The sequence below is a fragment of the Magnolia sinica genome, chromosome 10, assembly GCF_029962835.1.
Source record: "Magnolia sinica isolate HGM2019 chromosome 10, MsV1, whole genome shotgun sequence".
NCBI lineage: Eukaryota > Viridiplantae > Streptophyta > Magnoliopsida > Magnoliales > Magnoliaceae > Magnolia > Magnolia sinica.
The window spans coordinates 8,398,519-8,412,363 of record NC_080582.1 but is presented as its reverse complement, the minus strand read 5'-3'; the positions used below and the strand labels follow the sequence as shown (position 1 = coordinate 8,412,363).

At 36.5% G+C, this 13,845-nt stretch overlaps 1 protein-coding gene and 1 long non-coding RNA gene across 3 annotated transcripts; both read right to left on the bottom strand.

Annotated features, from left to right (window-relative positions):
- Positions 1–5,154: 5,154 nt before the first annotated feature.
- Positions 5,155–8,112, bottom strand: LOC131217309 (uncharacterized). The gene is made up of 4 exons (XM_058212221.1): positions 7,389–8,112; positions 7,205–7,313; positions 7,029–7,133; positions 5,155–5,253 (listed from the first exon to the last, which is right to left on the bottom strand). The coding sequence occupies exons 1-4, from the start codon at positions 7,538–7,540 to the stop codon at positions 5,155–5,157; spliced, it is 465 nt and encodes a 154-aa protein (XP_058068204.1). The 5' UTR covers positions 7,541–8,112.
- Positions 8,113–12,013: 3,901 nt separating this feature from the next.
- On the bottom strand, positions 12,014–13,110 carry LOC131257913 (uncharacterized). Of its 2 annotated transcripts, none has more exons than XR_009177712.1 (3): positions 12,824–13,110; positions 12,289–12,474; positions 12,014–12,195 (listed from the first exon to the last, which is right to left on the bottom strand). It is a non-coding gene; the product is annotated as an uncharacterized LOC131257913 (long non-coding RNA). The 2 variants fall into 2 exon arrangements; XR_009177711.1 differs by having other exon boundaries at positions 12,363–12,474; positions 12,824–13,080.
- Positions 13,111–13,845: the final 735 nt, after the last annotated feature.

The following is a 13,845-nucleotide window of genomic DNA, read 5'->3' as shown; positions in this document are numbered from 1 at the left end:
CCGTCCCACGTTTTGGGAAGTATTCTCCTGTGTATGCGAGCATAAATCAGGAAAGACCTTATATGTACGGTCGGTTTGACCCTTTGAAACAGATGGACGGTCCCGATCATCTTCTTGGTGGCCCATACTGAGATGGCGGACGGACAGTTCGTCCGTCTGTTGTAAACAGACACGGGCTCTACTGCGTTCGGGCGGAAATTGCAGTCAAACGCATGTTTGACTGTTTCCTTTGCTCGGTGCACTACGAGTGCACAGCCCCTGTGCACTCCCACGTACGCATAGTGGGTCCCAATCTCATGCATGTGAGAAATCTGATTCGTCCATCCCCCTTTTCATTTAATTTAAGCAGTTGGGACCAAAAATGGAGCATATCAATACATCAGGTGGGACCAAACTCAAGATTTTAGGGCTGATCTGTCCGTTGGGACACTTCCATAGGTACTGAACAGATGAAATTTGACGTGTACGGTTAATTTATGGTCCTCAAGCCACGTATGGAGTTTCGAACTGATCAGATGGTGGGAACCCTATGATCTTGCATTCTGGACACTTTTCAGGCCACTTGAGCTTCAATCTCTCGATTTTCTTGGATCCCTGGCGTGCAAATCTATCGATCTTAGTCTCCTAGGGTCGGTCGCTTGCCTTGGTGACTTCAGATCGAAAGCAGATGATGATACCATCATACTTAAGAGAAGATTTTGTTGCTCTAAAGAAGGTAAAAAACGTGACAAAAAACAAGGTGAGCCTCCAAAATTTATGCGTCCGATTACATGTACTAATTGCGTAGCATCCATGATGATTAAGCTTCAGATGTATGGAAAATATAGTTTGACTAAGTTTGTTTCAGAGCATAAACATTAAGTTATCACACCAACAATGGTACACATGTTAAGGTCACACAGAGGCATGACCGATGCTCAAAAAGATGAAGCGGATAATGCGGATGGCTCAGGAATAAAACCCAGGGAGGCTGTAGAATATTTTAGTAGACGATCTGGAGGTCGAGAGAATCTGGGTTTCCAATCCATTGACTACAAAAATTACTTGCAGAAAAAGAGAATGAAAGTGATGGAAAGGGGTGATGCAGGGGCCGTTTTACAATACTTTCAAAAAATGCAAGTGGATAATCCATCTTTTTTTATTTTTTTATTTTTTATCCAATACAAGTGGATGAAGATGATCAGATCACGAATATATTTTAGACAAATGCGATTTCAATAATGGACTACAGTGTTTTTGGAGATGTGGTTTGCTTTAATACCATGTACAAAATAAATAGTTATGGACGACCATTTGCCCCATTTATTGGGGTGAATCATTATAAGCAAACTATAATATTTGGTGGGGCTTTGCTATACAATGAAACGATTGAATCTTTCAAGTGGTTGTTAGAAATGTTTTTGAGTGCCGTGTCTGGAAAACAACCAATGATAATCCTTACCAACCAAAATGTTGTAATGGCAAATGCAATAGCTTCAGTGATGCCAGGAACATATCATCGCCTATGTATTTGGCATATCTATCAGAATGCTGCCAAGCACCTTAGTCATGTAATTAAAGGTTCAACAATTATCGAACAAGATTTGAATAGATGCATATATGATTATGAGTACGAGGAAGAGTTTCTAACTGCATGGAATAACATGATTTTGAAGTACAATTTAATGGATAACAAGTGGTTTCAAAATCTATTTAAGGAAAAAGAAAATTGGGCTTTAGTTTATGGAAGAAATACATTTTGTGCAGACATTAAAAGCACACAACGAAGTGAAAGCATGTTTAACTTGTTGAAAATTTATCTGAACTCTAAATACGATATTCTGCATTTCTTCACCCATTTTGAACGGGCAGTGGCTAGTCGACGATACAAGGAATCCATGGTTGATTTCAAAATGAGGCAGAGTATCCCAGTAATGTTTCTTGATGTGAAGATTTTAAATGAAATGGCAAAGGTGTACACTCCAGAGGTATTTGAAATGTTTTAAGAAGAGTATAAGAAACATTTGCATTATTCAATTTCTAAATGTGGTGAATTTGGCACGATTGCAGAGTATCGTGCATATAATGATAAAGATGAAGGACGTACTGTTGATTCGATTCTTTAGATGGTACAATGATGTGTAGTTGTAAGAAATTTGAGTTTGTGGGGATCCTATGTAGTCATGCATTGAAAGTTTTAGATTTTTATAATATAAAAGAGGTTCATCCTAGGTATATTATGAAAAGATGGAGAAGAGATGCAAAAGAAGGTTTTGGTAGAGATCATACCAGGGTACCAACAAAAGGCGAGCGTAATATTGTTTCAAGTAAGCGGTACAAATATTTGTGTAGCAAGCTTCAGAGAATTGCAGTAATGGCTGAGGAACATGATGAGTTGTTCAAATTTGCAGATAAATACACAGATAAATTCCACGATGAAATAATGGAACGTATGAAAGGGCCGAAGGAACCTCCACTAAGGTCATCTAAATCTGTTGTTGAAAGTGTAGAGATTGAACACACACACTATGAGCCGACCAAAAGTGAAGATACTAAACATGCACACTTTAGACGAAATGAAAACGTTGATACTAAAGGTGCATGCCATGAACCAATTGAAAGCATAGATATATAAACAACACACCCTAAGCCCACTGAAAAAGAAGTTGCTTTTGTTAATAGCTAAAGTTCACAAAATGTAAGTGGGATTAAAGTAAAGTCTCGAGTTGGGGGCAGTCGTCGTGTGTATCAAAATCCGCTGGATAAAGTACATAAGAAAAAATCTCGAACTGAATCCATTTAGCCACAAGCAAATCAAGAGAGACAAGAAACTGCTCAAGCACTAAACATAATGCACCCTACTTCATTTCAACCTTCAAATTATTCAATTACATCTCCTGAACTGACTCATCATAATCAGGTATCAGTGAGAACTTATTTACTAAATCTTGTCATGTCACATGTTTATGTTCTTTAAATTTTTTATTTTTTCCCTCCATCAGGGTACACATATTGCTTTCATGAGTCCCTTAGAAGTACCGATATGATCCCATGTAGGACCCGGTCATCATATGGTGATTGGCTACACTCCTGGCTCTAGTGGATCCATAAATGCACCATTGGTTCAATTTCAATACCAAGCACCTCATTTTTGCATGTTTTAACAAAATCTCTTCAACATTGAACCACGGGTAAAAGTGCAATTTAATTTTGTATATTTCTAATATTAGAGTAACATTCATAGGAGTTGACATTCATGTAAGTTGTGCTCAGTTTTCATTATTGTGTTTTTGTTATGCTAGACTTCAATTAGTACCAGTCTGAGTCATTTTGGGATACCTAAGATTGGTCTTAGTGGATCAATGAGTGGCCCTTTGGCTACTTGTGGCTACCAACCAAGTATAAACTTGTACAAGCAAATTCCCTCAAGCAACTTGTAATTGGCACAATTACGTGAAGATACATCTATAGGAAGTATTGCATTTCAGCAGGTAAAATTGTCAATCTCTATCATTCATAGTATTGAATGAAATTTTTAATTTTTGATATAGTGAGACATCTTATTCTTTGAAATCCCTATATGCAATTATCATCAGCACCATGTGATAAGAGTCAACCGTTACGGTTTGAAGAACACAACCTACGTTTGAATAAATAGATTTTCTTTCTTCAAAGATGAGTGTATGTTCTAACTCTTCTTACAAAAGCCAAAAGATTGCAGTTTGATTGATGGAATCTCTTTACTTTCTTTTCTCTTAATAGGATGAAAGAAAAAGTAGAAGAAATTTTGCATTTTGTGTGAAAAAGTTTGTGACATTAAAGTAAGAAGGGATTGATGCACCATCCATATCCTTCATGGAAATTTTGAGGTGGAAAGGATTTGATTTTCACAAGCATTCTTTCTCCACTTATGTGAAATTTTGAGACGGGAATTAAAAGAGATGTTGATTTTGGCTTCTTTGGTAGGAACTCCCATAATGGTATTTAAATGTTCAAGGCATCCATCAGGTGGAATACTGCAAAAAATTAAATAAATCAAGGCAGTCCAATTAGAAGGTGAGCTGTGATATAAATAGGTTGGCACATTACAAAATTTCAGCTGATTTTAGTGAGCACCCATTTTTCTACCCACTATGCTTATGCTAGCCTTACTAATAGCGAAAAGCCACTTGAAATTGTTGAGTAAGAATTTTGTCAATAAATTTGGAGTCAAATTTGTTGTCGAAAGTAATATATGTGCTCTTAATAAGACCTTTATTGTCAAATTTGTCATAGTTGTCAACAAAAAACTTCCGTAAGACTTTTGTTGTCAAATTTGTCAACATTGGAAAGTCAAAATTTGTTCCTAAATTTCGTCAAAAATGTGAAGTTAAATTTGTACATTACAAAATGCCGATGCTTGTTTTTCAATAAGACCTTCCAATATTTTCCAGTTTAGCCATGTATTAATCATTTAAAAATCTTATAGATGGATAACGAAGTAAGTGTAATATTTTGTTCATGATATATCTAATTGAGACATGATAGTTTGAATTACTTGTATTCATGTATGTACTGTATTAGTAAGTTTTAACTGCCCATGTATCATCCATTATACTTTGCCAATTTCTAACTGCTTTTATACTCTATTTGCATAGAATGCTTTTTACCTGATGATTTTTTCTGGTTGATAATGTTTCAGGTAAACTCTACATGTCTGAAATTATGGTACAAGATGTGTATGAGAAGATTACATTGCTCTTCAACACTTTTGGGTTTTTAAGCTACATGTGGCTTTATAGTAGGAAGCAGTCATGGTCCTCAAGACTCTCTATGTAGGACATGATGTGGTTTTCAACAACAGCCCTTGTATGTAGTAGCAGAAGCAACATGTTCTTTTCAAATTAATGTGGCCTTCTTTTGCTCCCTGCGGTTGTCCTGCGGTTGATGTTGTGCAACTTTTGGATAGGAGCTACCCTGGTCGTTTTGTCTTGGGCTGTTGTGGGTTTGGTGTGGTCTTATTGTGGTGTGCAGCTGGTTTGTAGGGATGGTAGTTGGCGGGTGTCATTGAAAATTTAGATCAGCTTTGGGGTGCCAGATTGGTGGCTTGTTTTGTGGGTCTGTTATAATTTTTTAATTTTTTAATTTTTTAAAATTTATTTTATTTTATTTTATTTTATTTTTTGTACAAGTGCTCTAAATGATAGGCGTGACTGCTGCCCTTTTTGTTGGCGTCCGCCTGAATAGTTGTACAGAGCATTTCCACTCAATAATCTTGGGTGGTGTGCTTCCCACCTTTAGAAAAAGAAGAAGAAAGAATGGGTAAATATCAATATGAGCAGGATTTGGATTTTGAATATGCAATTTAGATGTGGATTGAATATGTAATTAAATGATTAATGGGTTGAATGTGGATTACATGTGTAACTAAATGTAAATGCGGGTGATTTAGATGCCGAAGCAAATAGATTTGGATTATTGCTCCTTTCGTTTCGTTGGTGTGATATTTGGGCTATGTTGTCTTTAATGAGCCCTATGATGCAAGCATTCTCGAATGTTGTCCACATGCACTAGAGATCTAACCTTTCTAACATATCTCATTTTTTGTTCCTTAAATTTTTTTTTTTTTAAATAATTGCAATTCAGTTGCCTTAGCCTTGACAATATGACGAGCACATTGAAATATGTTTCTAGCTGCTCCTTTGTCTAAGTTTTGGGAAATAATCAAGTCCTTTTTGTTGTTTTAGCCTTGTGAATATGATGAATGCATTGAAATATGTAAGTTTCCCAGATGTTTATTTGAAGGTAAGCAGGATTGTTACGCAAGCTATGGGTATGTTCTCTCAATAAAAGGGGCCGAACTGCTCACCATATTTTGCAAGAACATTGGAATGCATTCCTTATTCAAGTATGCCCTACATCAACCTTGATAGTCACTGTAAAATATAAAACACCTTTGATATGTTGCACTCTCTTCCTTAAGCTTATATTATGGGACCATGTTTGGAATTTTCATTGATCTAGAGAATTTTTGTGTGTGTGCAATCCACAATAGGCCTAACATATTTGACTGTTTGTATCTTCTGTCGGTCCTATTTATTAATGTACATATTCAAACAAGTGATTCCCGAGATCTTTGACATGTATAGATTTATGCCATATTAACAAAGTTCAACTAGTGTGCTCCTCTACCTTTCCTTGAAAGAAATAGAAGACTAGCAAGTAAAGTATAAAATTGCAAAAACCTTATTCCGAATCCTTAAGAACTGCACTAAAGATCTATCAATACGGTTCTAGTCCGTAGCATAACCGTAGAGGTGTTTCGAGGTATAAGTCTCAAAGCTATAGCTACGGATTTAATTCGTAGCTATGTCTTACATTTAAAAAAATATTATAATCATTCATTCATTCAATTACCACCTGCATAATATTCATTCATTCAATTACAATCCTTCGTTCAATTACAATCTTTCATTCAATCAATTACAATTACAATTACAAAATTAGTTTCCTAGTAATTCATGAAAGCAGGTGGACTCCGCAATATTCCGCAAAAGAAAGAAAAAACAGGCAGTCATTTGTTGAACTCTACCCTCACAGCAACAGAAAGGACCACTTGCGGTATTCTTGAAAATTACCAAATGGAAGATGGCGTAGAGATTCCGGCACCTTTACAACCCTTCATGGGTATTGCCTTATTCCCTTCCAGAACAGCCCCAGCGCCAGAGACGAAAGGAAAGAAGTCTAAAGCCAAGGCGGCTGCTTAAACATGAGAACCGAAACATCCAGAAGCATGATCGGCTATGTTACCAAAATATTACATTGAGCAATGTGTTGTCACATTTATCTGATATGATCAATTTTTAGAAGGGGTTGAATTGGCCCAACACCACCACCACTACCACTACCACCACCTCCTTATGGCTAGTTGCAGAAATTTTTATTCAGTTATTGTGCAACTGTCTTCCTCAAAAATATTTAGTAGTCATTGGCATGCTTACAGCCACACTTCTTTTTGTGGAAGTTGAAAAAAAGAGTGGATGGTTGGTTTTTAAAGGAGTCGAAAGCACCTCGGTGTATTTGAATTGTTGTTCGACATTCCTGATGACAAAACTGCATTCCAAGAACTTAAAGGTCCCTTGTAGAACCTCTGGCTGGACCTCATTCGTCCGTGTCTATGGGAGATTGGAAAACGTGTGTGCTGACAATGACAACCAGGGGTAACAAAAAAGTTTTGCTATGGCACCTTGCAATTCTCATAAGTAGCTTTGACAATCTCCTTATTCAGCAATCTTGAATTAACTTTCTCCAAGAACTTCAAGTACAGCTCATGAAAATTTGGCTCAATGCTTGCTCTGTCAAATATAATGTCCCAGTAAAGTAAAAAATCAGCTAATGAAACTAAAGGTTATTCATAAGATTTTTCTCACCTTTTCATCACCATATACTGAGCAAACCATGGATAGTACTGCTCTTTCTGGACATCAGTAAATTCTTTTGCTTTCACATCCAAATTTGAAGCTGAAATATTATTAATCATAAATAAAATCTTGTCCTGTATCTCTAATGCAAGTTCCTGCATGAAATAAACAACAAACTCAAAACTGAATTAATGCTCCAAACAGCGTTCCCACAAACAAATTTTCAGAAAAGACATATTGAGCCACACAAGGACGAAATAAATGAGCAGTTACGAAAAATTTATTGACAGTCCAAATTCAATATCAAATGGTATCCATGTTGTGTGGCATTCAACTAATTTCATCATCTATGGTCTCATACACGTAGTCACGGATTAGATATTTTCTGAGGTAAGACCTAAATTGGGTGGTGAGATGCTGTGGAAAGATTTGATCGGTGGACCTTACACTGTTGGGTATCTATAAGCATGCGACCCTATCAATCAAATCTTGCCATGTCATCTCACCACTGAAGTGAGATTCTCTTTTCGAATCTTTCTTGTGGAAAATGATTTGTAAAGCTCCCTTGTTTCGATTTTTCTGGCTGAGTAGGATTTATAATGTTGAGCCAAATAGTTTTTGTTCCCAAAACATAGAACACTAAGTTCCAATAATTTTGTTCCCAAAAAGTTTGTTCCATAGCCAAGTTATAAAGCATGTTATTGTTAGTGCAAAGATCATGTTTTTGTTACAGAAATTCAAAGCCCATCCACCGTTGCTTTTGCTTTGGCCTTGAAAGTTGTTGGACCCTATATCATAGACGTAATAATCAGACCCATCTGACCATCAAGTCATCCACCATGTGAATGTGAAGGTTTTTCGCGGCTTTCCATTGTTTTCCATCGTATAGCCCATTGGCATGATTCTTCAGCCACCCATGGCCTCAGTGGCATGCCACTATTGCATGACCCAATGACATATATATACCACAGTGGGCCCCAGACACAGCTAGTTGCACGTTTGTTCATTTACAAGTACTTTGCAAACACACAAGAAATATGGTTTTTACCGACGAAACTTTTACCTACGAAAACAATTTTCGTAGGTAAAGATGACTTTTACCGACAAAAATCTTTTTCGTAGGTAAAAGTAAACTTTTACCGACAAAATATAATTTCGTAGGCAAAAGTCATCTTTACCTACGAAAATTTTCGTAGGTGAAGGCTGTAAAGGGTGTTTTGACTTAAAAATTTATTTTTACCTAAGTCATCTTTACCTACGAACACTTTCGTAGGTAATGGGTGTTTGAAATTTTTGAAAAAATAAAAAATCGAAAAGTTTACTTTTACCTATAAAATATAGTTTTACGGGTAAAAGTCATCTTCACCAACCAACCATATCATAGGTAAGGGGTGTTTTGCATTTTTGAAAAAACAAAAAATCAAAAAGTTTTTTTTTACCTACGACATAGAAGTTCGTAGAAAGTCATCTTTACCGATGACAATTTTCATAGGTAAGTAATATTTTGATTTTTTGAAAAAACCTAAAATTGAAAAGTTTACTTGACTTTTACTACGAAACTTTTCGTAGGTATAAATATAATTTTTCATTTCAACTTTTACCTACAACTATTTTCGTAGGTAAAAAACGTGTTTGGGACTGTTACCTACGAAATGTTTCGTAGCTAGAAATAGAATATTTAATTTAGAGTTACCTAAGACCTTTAACTACGAAAGTTTTCGTAGGTAAAAATATAATTTTTCTATAGTAATTTTTAACTTATATGAGATTTTTACCTACGACTATTTTCGTAGCTAAAAAACATGTATGACACTTTTACCTACGAAATGGTGTGTAGCTGAAAATATTATTTTTAACTTGAAGCGTTTACCTACGGCCATTTTTGTAGGAACCTTTCGTAGGTTAAAAACGTACATGAGGCTTTTACTTGCGAAATGTTTCGTAGGTATTAGTATAATTTTTAACTGAGCTAAGCTTTTTACCTACGACTATTTTCGTAGCTAAAAAATGTATAGGTCACTTTCACCTACGAAATGTTGCGTAGGTAAAAATATCAAATATGCACCTGTTATCTAATATATTTCATCATATTCACATTCACATTCACATCCATCTAAACCCACAGATATATACTATAAAAAATTTTTAAACAAATTTCTCAACAACTTATCGTTATGCTTGAGCAATCAATACAAGAATATACAAGTAAAATCATAAAACCAAAGATACTCAACAACTTATAACTTCTATTGAGAAAATAAAGTTCACTAACTTGGAAAACAAAACAAATTGAATCAAGCAACAAGCACAAACACAAGTAAATATGACTAACCATCCAAGTCCAACTAATCCAAGTCATCCAGCATGCACCTATACTGCCCATGAGTATGTGTATCAAAGCCAAGACAGGTGGATGTGCATAGACCAGCATCCATGCATGCATCAGAGGAGGTGTTGAGATGCTTCAAACCATCAATCTGTTTTCATCTCTAAAGGTGTTGTTTGCTCTCTTATTGGATGACAAGCCTTTTCCAAATGGTCAAGAAGAAAGTGACAAAGAAGAAAACCCTCATAACATTTGGGGACTAGGACTGGCTATTGTCAGCGCTATGATTTGCTCTTTGGGGGATGATCCATCTTGTATCGATATTGTGGAGAGCATGATTCCTTACTTTTTCGAGAAATCGTATTTGATATTATTCTATCTTTCCGCACCAGACGTCCCGACTGACGATCATAGCAAGAAGAGAGCCCGAACTCAGAGGGTACTAACCTCTCTAACAGCACTGAGAGAAACAGAGAACACCCTCATGCTTATCTGCATGCTCGTGAAACATCAGCACTCATGGAGTAAAGCCATGAAAGAAATGGATTCACAACTAAGAGAGAGAAGTATTCATCTTTTAGCTTTTATAAGCAAGGGACCTCATCGCATTGGAGAATCTCCACGTAGGACTGCACCTCTCTTATGTCCTCCGATATTAAAAGAGGAGGTCGAATCTAATGGAAGACCACCATCCATTGACAGCAAACATGGTTGGTTTATTCTTTCTGCTCTTGGTTGTGGGTCTGAAGCTCCCATCTCTTCAGTTTCAAGCATGGCCCTGTCTCTCCCAATCAAGGATCGAGCAAATGGAAGAGCTGATTCAATCCATAGAACATACTTCACTGATTCTGTTGCTATACAGATCTACAGAATTGCTTTTCTTCTTTTGAAGTTTGTGTCTGCAAGCTATGGCAGCAGCTAAAAGGGCAGAGGAGGTGGGATTCATTGATCTTGCGCATTTTCCTGAGCTTCCCATGCCTGAGATTCTGCATGGCTTACAGGTAAAATGATAGCATGTGTTCTTCCAGTACCGGTAAGGTTGCATGTGTTAAAATTAATAGGAATGCAGAACGGTTGAAAATACAGTGGCATGGTGCGCTTTTGCACTTAATGTAGTAGCAGTGGACATTAGCTTCTGCCTTAGAGGAAGCAGTTTGAAGAAGTGAGATAACAGGGCAGAAAAGTGGCTATAAGAAGTGGACTACTGTGATGGTTGACCTCCATTTTGAATTGGTGGTGACTCATCCTCACACGTGGCATTCATGTGCATCTATCCATACCATCCCGTAAGAAATGTTGTGTATGGATCATCTCTCTAAAATCACCCTGATCAAGAAATCTTAACCATCCAATTGATGGATGCCAAATGGAGGGTTAAAAGTAAATTGGTGAATGGTCCAAATTCCAAGGGCAAAAAAGATGGTTACAGTGATATTCTTAGTATAACTTTTGGTTATGTGGTTCAGAGATTTGAACACTCTGGATTACCTTGAAACTGTCATGTGTATGGTTGAAGAGTCACCACCATTTTTTGTTTCTTTTTTCTTTTTTTTAAATGGTTCTGAATTATCACAGCATCCAGCTCGTAAAAAGTAGTAGCTTTCCAAGTAATGGCTCCACCTCGTAATTACCCAAGTGCTCTTTATTTTGGTTTGTAACCCTTCCATGTCCTTCAATAATGCATAGCTTAAGCAATTTGAGAAACTAATTGCATGCAAATTTTTTTCCCTACTTCTCATGATACATGGTAGAGATTCTAAAATGGAACCAGTTCATAAGAAATGCGTCCAGAAACCAAACTTTTTAAAAACAGCCTTTACTGAATTGTTTCTGGATGCATCAGGACATGAAAAGTCTTCCGATGCAGCCATTCCTTACTATGGGGGCTTATGGTCCAAGTTCTCCAGACCATTGGTCTGATGGGCCACACCATGGATGGGGGACACTAAAATTCTTGAAATTTTAAAGTCCCTAGCCATCCAATATTTTTCCCTGTTTTTTTTTTTTTTTTTTTTTTTCTCTGAAATTCCATTGTATATTCTCCTAAATGGAGACCATTGATCAAAGTGCAAGGATTTCCAGCAACTCAACATATGTTTCAGAAAGCCTCCATATAAGATAAACTGAGAAATATAGACACAAAGATGGAAAAGAGAAGAAAAGAAAACCAACATCAAAAAATTCCATAGAAAAGAAATTAAATAAATACCAAGGACAGAAAAATTAATTTTTTTTTATTAAAAAAAGGAATATAAATAGAAGAGGCATTGATGAGACGGATGAAGATTCAGAAAAACAAACCAAAGGATTATGATGAATTGACTTTATTGGACCGAAATAAATGCTACGTACATCAATGGGCAACTACCCTTGTTGGCTAATCGTATTCCATCCTTGATGATTTCCTTCACGACCATACCCTATGAAGTGGCAATTCATACACAGTCCAGAAACCCCCAAGAGAAGTGATGGCCAAATGAGGTAGTACATCTGATGAGGAACTAAAAATGGATAGTACACAAGAGTTACAAGGGTAACCAATAAGCATTTAGAATTCCAAACAAAGAAACAATGGTTTACTACCGCATAAATATCTTTTTCGGCTCAAGAAGACAACCATTACTAACTTTCTAGCCAACAAATTTTCAAAGCATTACCGCTTTGAACTGGGATAGGTAGTGGTTGAGCAGTGCATGATCCCCAGCGTTCTTTGCAGCCACGGCACTAAGGGCGCACACACCAGCCTGACCACAGATGAATGTCACATGTCTGCATATACAAAGATGCACACAGTAAGCAGCATGATGATAATAGTGCAATACCCGTCAAGGTCCACCTTAAAACAAAATGCTCCTTCTAGAGGCTCCTTTCACGCACAATCCACAGCATATCCCAAGATCGTTTGTTATTACACCATATAGTCACCCAGGCAATGCATATTTTTTATTTTATTTTGAAAGATCAATGCAGAGTTTTTCAATGATTTCTCATACTAAACATTCTTCAGAATCATTTTAGAGATAGCCTGGATATTGTACCTATGCAAAGATTCACATCAATCGAGTAAGATAGGTGAAAGATATACGAAATTAACTAAGAAAAAGATTCACACAAGTACCTTGATTCTCGTGAAGCAGTATCACAAGCCCTCACAATTTCAATGCAGAGATTGAGATCATTCTTGTTCTTGGTGACTTCATATGCTTTGAAAAGTAAGAATGCTGTCCCAAGGGAGCCAGTGTAGAGAGTGAAATCCCTAACACACCGTCCAGCCCGTACCCAAGTCTCCTTCACAATCTGAAAAATAAATAGGTAATGGGAATGATGTAAAGGCAAAAGTCACCAAGCCTTGAAAGTGAATCCATTTTTCAGCACGAACCAATCTCAAGCTTTTTATGTCTGCATTCAACGAAAATGTGACCATCTAAATAAGAGGGTCACTAAGCCTGCAGGCATCAATATGGGTATTTTAATGTGCCATCCTAATTTGTCCTATATATGCCTAAAAGTTGGAAATATGGAGGGATGTTTCAGAATCTAAAGTTTCAAAAATGATGGGATAAAAATAGAGTTTGTGGAATGCAATTTTAGCAATTTTAGTAATGATATGAGTGCAAAGTGAGGAATTAATTAAGATTGATTGCCACAAGGTAACCCAAAATGACCATTTCTGACATCTCGGGTCAATAATTCATGACGACAGAGAGATTGAGAAGAATGTTGCTCATTGAATTAGAGAAGGTAGATGAAAGAGAGATGAGCTTCAGAAGTTTATGTGATCCCTGCATACCAATCAAAATGAAGGGGAGATTTTATAGGACAGCTATCAGATCAGCCATGCTTTTATAGAACAGAATGTTAGACAACAAAATGTTTATATAATGTGTAGCTAAACAAGGATGTTGAGATAGATGAATGGCAAGGCAACGAAGGATGGAATTAGAAGTGAATGCTATGACCGAAGAATGCAATTATTGCAATTTAGAGTCGTAGACTCACTGTAATTTTTGATTACATGGATGACCCAACAGATTGAATTATTGCAATTATGTTCAACTGAACACCCATATATCAAATGCTTTCCACACACACAAGAAATGAATGTAAATATTCAGCTCAATCAAGAGACGAGATTTTTTT

Excerpts from the sequence above, each read along its gene's own strand:
- LOC131217309 (XM_058212221.1), bottom strand. The coding sequence starts at position 7,540 with ATGCAGGAACTTGCATTAGAGATACAGGACAAGATTTTATTTATGATT. Across the intron at positions 7,134-7,204 it reads CTACTTATGAGAATTGCAAG|ACACGGACGAATGAGGTCCA; the intron begins GTGCCATAGCAA and ends AATCTCCCATAG. Across the intron at positions 5,254-7,028 it reads AACAATTCAAATACACCGAG|GTGGGAAGCACACCACCCAA; the intron begins GTGCTTTCGACT and ends CTTTTTCTAAAG.